Source organism: Sceloporus undulatus, chromosome 6 (assembly GCF_019175285.1).
Source record: "Sceloporus undulatus isolate JIND9_A2432 ecotype Alabama chromosome 6, SceUnd_v1.1, whole genome shotgun sequence".
Classification (NCBI taxonomy): domain Eukaryota; kingdom Metazoa; phylum Chordata; class Lepidosauria; order Squamata; family Phrynosomatidae; genus Sceloporus; species Sceloporus undulatus.
The window spans coordinates 11,876,645-11,882,115 of NC_056527.1; the positions used below are offsets into that span (position 1 = coordinate 11,876,645).

General features: G+C 57.3%; 1 protein-coding gene across 1 annotated transcript in view; it reads right to left on the reverse strand.

Moving 5' to 3' along the window:
• SHH (sonic hedgehog signaling molecule) overlaps nucleotides 1-4,907 on the reverse strand; it is a 28,503-nt gene extending 23,596 nt beyond the window's left edge. Inside the window, exon 1 of the mRNA XM_042471914.1 lies at nucleotides 4,617-4,907. Within this exon, the coding sequence (XP_042327848.1) occupies nucleotides 4,617-4,907 (291 nt within the window). The remainder of the gene's footprint in view (nucleotides 1-4,616) is intronic.
• Between the last annotated feature and the right edge of the window lie 564 nt (nucleotides 4,908-5,471).

Sequence of the window (5,471 nt, forward strand, 5' to 3'; positions counted from 1 at the left end):
GTCCTGCCTTCCTTCCAACACAGGGACTCAGATCTTGCCAAGAAAACCCCGAGACAGAGGTGCCTTAGGGTGGCCAGGCGAGTCCCACTCTCTCAGCCTTAGGGCAAGGCAATGGCAAACCTCTTCTGCAGAAAGCTTGCCAAGAACTAGTGCTGGTGCCAGTGGCTCCAGAAGTCGGGGGGGGGGGGGAAGGGGGGGGCGGGGGGGGGGGTTTGCCCTGGGGGGGGGGGAAATATTGATCCCCAGAAGGCATGGGTTATTTGGGACTTTTCCTCTGTCGCTCTGTGTCGGTGGCCCCATTGCCGCCTGCTTCCTCGGGCGGAAAGCAAAGCCACCTGAAGCTGGAGCTGTTCCATTTCCCTTGACTGCCTCGGTGGCGAGTTAATATTAAACTGGAAGGAATGGGGGAGAAAAGGGCGAAGGGAGCCAGCCAGAGAGGGCAGAGGCGGGCACTGCCCACAGCAGGTGCCAGGACCCTTTGCTGCCTGGATCCCTTAGAAAGCTATGATCCCTTTCAAATCAGGGCTGCCTCCAAGTCCTTTCTGACTCGTGGCCACCCTAAGGGCAAACCTATCAGAGGCTTCTCTTGGCCATTTTCTTCTTCTTCCCTAACCTGGAGCCAGGGCAGTCGAAGCACTCTCAAACCGGATTATTCCTCCAGTGCGGATGCGAGTGAGGAAGGGCGACCTGCTTCTCCTCCCCTCTGGCCTTCAAGGCTGCTTCTCCGGGGAGACTGGGGAATGGCCAGCAGGCCCACCGGGTGGAAGCCCCGGTTGCCCAAGCACGCAAGCCTGGTGCCATCCCCAGTGCCACTCTCTCTCTTTCTCTCTCTCTCTCTCTCTCTCTCTCTTTCTCCTGCCTGCCTGCCAGCCTTTCTTCCTCCTTTTTGGTTGGCCTCCTTGGTTGTCTTCGCCGGCAGCGCTTGAACTTGTGACCTTCTGTCAAGTTCCCTCCAGAGAGAGAGAGGAGGGATGGAGAGGAGCGGAGGAAGGAAGGAAGGAAAGGAAAGGAAAGCCCAGCCGCTCCCACGCCGCGGACACGCGGGTCTCCCCGGGGAGGCTTTCCCCAGAGAAATGGAGGGATGGATGGAGGGATGTTTAGGAAACTGGAGGGCCTGCCTTTGGACACCCCGCTCCAAAAAGGAAAACGCGCGTGGAAATCGGGGGCTGCTGCTTGGAGAAAGTCTCTCATCCGCCTGATGCAGGGGACAAGGTGGGTTTGGGGACCCTAAGAAGGAGACCCTTAGGGTCACCAGGCGAGTCACTCTCTCTCAGCCTCGGAGGAAGGCAATGGCAAAAATCCTCTGAACAATTATTGTTATTATTATTATGAAGAATAATAAATAAGCCAGGGCAGTCAAAGCGCTCTGAAACCGGATTACTACTGCACTACGAATGCGACACTTCCCTCAAATTCTCCAGCCTGGAGCCCTGGCACTCAAAGCGCTCTCAAACCGGAGCATCCCTCCACTGCGGATGCAGCCTGCTTTTCTTCCTTCCGAACCAAACTGAACACCAGGGTCCGAAACAAAACCCACTGCGGAAATAACCCACTCGGAGACCTCTCCAACTGCCCTGGCTCAATGCGAGGGAATTCGGGGAGCTGTAAGTTTAGGAGACACTGAGCCTTCTCTTTCTGAGAGCTCTGGAGGCCAGACTAAACCGCCATTCCCAGGATTCCCTAGCACTGAGCCAGGGCAGTCAAAACGGTCTCAAGCCGGGTTATTTCTACAGTGTGGGTGGTTCAAAAGACTTCTAATATAGGGTTTGTCGTTTGCTGAGCTATTTAGCCTTTCTCTGTCTGAGAGCTGACAACAAACCACACAGTGCCCTCTGTTCCACAGCATGGAGCCAGGAAAGTTAAAGTTAAAGCGGCCTCAACCGGGATTGTTCCTGCAATGTGGATAGCATCCAGAGGCGGGATTTCCCCGGGATTTCCACGCCAGGGCAGTCCCCAGGGAAGGCAGGAGGAGCAACCTTGGCCTCCTGCTCCTCCTCCTCCTCCTCCTTCCTTGGCCTTTTTTCTTCCAAAGGCTGGAAGCTGAAATCCTAGCCGTTTGCGATCGATAAAGGAGAGGAGTAAGTGGAGCTGAAAATGCGCGCTGGGCTTCGCCGGGAGATCGGCGTCTTGGCCGGTTGGGAGGAGGAAGGAGGGAGGGAGGGAGGGAGGGAGGGAAGGAAGGAAGGAAGGAAGGAAGGGGGGACCCAGATCCAGAGGAAGGAAGGGGAAGGAAACCCAGAGAAGGCGAGAAAGCCCCCCCTGCCTTCTGCAACAACCCACCTCTCGCCTTTACTGGCCGAGCTCGCCTTTTTCTCGCCTTGCCTTTCTCGCCTGGTTTCGAAGCGAGATTCGGTCCCAAGCCCCAAAGTCTGGCTCTCCTTCCCATGCCCAGAGGCACCCAGAGGCACACACAGCCCAGCCTTGCTCCCTGGCTCGGCAGAGTTAATGGAGGCTCTCCCTCGCAGCCCTCCCGAGGTAGAGGCGGAGGATTTAAGGTGGTCGGGAGGAGATCAAGGGGGTGATGGGGGGGGTTGGGGGGGGAAAGAAGGGCTGCTTCTCCCTCACTGGACCCCGAAAGAAACCTCCGGCACGTGCAAAAAGTCAGGTGGAAAGGAGGGGGGAAGAAAAGAAGAAGAAGAGGCGGAGGAGAAAAGGAGAAAGAGAAGGAGCGGAGGAGAAGAGGAAGAAGGAAAAGGAGGAGGAGGAAGGAGAAGAGGAGACGAAAAGGAGAAAAAGAAGAGGAAGGGGAGGAGGAGAGGAAGGAGAAGAGGAAGAGGAAGAGGAGGAGGAGTAGAAAAAGAAGAAAAGGAGGAGAAGAAGGGAGAGAAGGAGAAGGAGGAGAAAGCCAAGAAGAGACCCAAGCCTGGGGGAGGGGGCTGGGGTTTAGGAAATCCCCCCATCTCCCCCTGTCCCCCCAGCCCCCCTTGTCCTTGCACTGGGTCTCCATCTCCAAGAGAGCAGTGAAGGTGGGGCTTCCCTTCTTAACAGCGGAGGGAAGCGTGTGTATGTATTGGGGGGGGGGGGTCGACTAAAAGACTGTTGACCTATATTTGGCAGGCAGCCTCTCCCGGTGCTTGGCTGGCAGGAGGGATGGCAGGTAGTTGGGAGGAACTCCGGAACTCAGAACCTGGACCTTGGAGGGGGATGGAGGGAGGCAGGGAGGGAGGGATGGATGTGGGACCCAACAGAAGCCATCCTCGGGAAGGAGGATGGATCCCCTGGGATCGCTTCCTTCCTATTTTTAGCCCACCGCCAGCCTAGATCGCATCAGGCGCCGGGGAGCAGGCATTCATCGAGAGAGAGAGAGAGAGAGAGAGAGAGGCATCGGAGAGAGTCTTTCTCTCTGTTTCTCTCTCTTGCAGTGATGCAATGGTGGTGAAGTTCCTGGTCCCTCCCCCGCGGATGGGGGAAGGCAGGTCTTCCTGGGCAAAAACAGCCTTCAAGGAAGGGGGAAAAGAAGAAGGAAAATCGATCTCTGAATGCTCGGCTGGGCAGAGTTGCAAAAAGAGGGGCTGGCGGGGAAGGCGGGTTCGCAAGGAGGAGAGGCTTTTCTTCTCTCCCCCCCCCCGAAAGTCCTGCTTCTTCTGGGTGCCCTGAGTTCAAGAGATCGAGAGAGAAAGAGTGACAGCCTGGGCGAGAACTGGGCCAAGGATTCCCTTTTGAGGCTTTGCAAGGTGCCAGAGGAGGAAAGGGAGGATGCTGTGGGGCGTGAAGGACCCTGGTTTGAAAAGTGTGTGTGTGTGTGGGGGGGGGTCCCAAGGGATGAAGATGGAGCAAGAGGAGGAGGAAAGACAGGGGTGGAGAAGCAGTCAGAACCAACCAAGCAAGCAACCAACCCAGTGGCAGGGAAGGGCATGGCCACCATCACCCCACCATGCCCACCACCCCGTCCTCCATTTCCAGGACCTGCTCTGCATCCCCACCTCCTACCTGTCCAAACCTCCTCCATTTCTCCCAGAAGCACACATCTCTCTTTCTAGTAGGAGTGGGTTTAGCCTTTATGGCTGCAATATTATTATTATTGTTATTGTTATTATTGTTATTGTTATCATAACTGGGGTGTCCTCTATTTTTGTCATTGCCTCGGGATAAGAATAATTGCAGGATCGGCTAGCCTTGAGCCATGGCCCTTCCAGCGCTGTCAAACCGGATCCCTAGTGTGAACAGACTCAGAAGGCCAGGGAATCACCCCGATGTGGAAAGCGGGTGCTGGAGCAGGTGGGAAGGGGTTACTCCCTCCTGGTTTCAAGCCTCTCTACCTTTCCTTGTCTTTCCATCAGGCGTCTCGTGGGAAAGCCCTGACACGCGAGTCAAGGGAGACCAGTGGGTCAAGGGTGGCCCTTACCTCCTGGTTTCCATAGCGGGTTGTTTCCTCGTGTGGATGGCCCCTCTGAGTCCAGTTACATTGGGGAGATGATGCGGGTTGAGACCGCTTGAAGGGCCAGGACTCAAGGCTAGGGAATTCTGGGCATGGGAGTTTGTTGAGGCACCCAGAATTCCTTAGCCTTGAGCCCTGGCCCTTCAAGCGGTCTCAACCCGCATCCTCTCCCCAGTGCGGCTGCAGCCCTAGCCCTGCAAGCGAGCGTTGCACGTGTGAAGGCGTTTCCCCTGCTCACCTGGGTCATGAGTCGGTCGGCGCCGGTGTTCTCCTCATCCTTGAAGATGATGTCCGGGTTGTAGTTGGGGGTGAGCTCCTTGAAGCGCTCCGAGGCCCGGCTGATCTTGCCTTCGTAGCGCCCGCTGGCGCCCAGGGTCTTCTCGGCCACGTTGGGGATGAACTGCTTGTAGGCCAAAGGGGTCAGCTTCTTGGGGTGGCGCCGCTTGCCGAAACCCCGCCCGGGACCGCAGGCCAGCCCCGAGCAGAGGAAGAAGAGCAACACCCCGGCCCGCACCAACCCAGCGGCCATGCCGACGGCCCAGGCGAGAAGAAGCGGACCAGGGTTAGTCTTTTTCGGGGGGGGGGACAGAGAGTCGGATCCTGGCCTCTGCCTCCCCCCGCACCACTCGAGAGGGTGAGGGTGGTGGAAGGGGGCGAGAGAGGAGAGAGACCCAACGATGCTGCTTGCAGGGCTGCTTTGCTGGTTTGTCTTCTGCCTTGGCTTTTCTGTCCTCTCCGGAGCCGAGCCCAGCTTTCCTCGCTCTGGCTGCTGCTGCTCTAGGCTCGGTTTTAGGCTGCGATCCCTGGCCAGACAGGTGCGGGAATGGCCACCTTAGTCCTCCAAAGGGAGGGACTCCTTGGAGTTGGGATCGTGGCCCCTCTGTCACTCACCCAAAAGGCAGGGAAAGGCGAGGAGAAGAGAAAGGCGAAGGGATCAAAACAGGAATATAGATATAGATATAAAACCCAGCGATCTGAAGAGGTCTGGATCCGCCAGGGAGCCCCAACCGCGCTGTGTGAAGCCAGGCTGCCTTTAGTTCGGTATTATAGCTGCCAGGGCTGAGCCCTGATTGGACGAGGCGGGAGCAGCTCG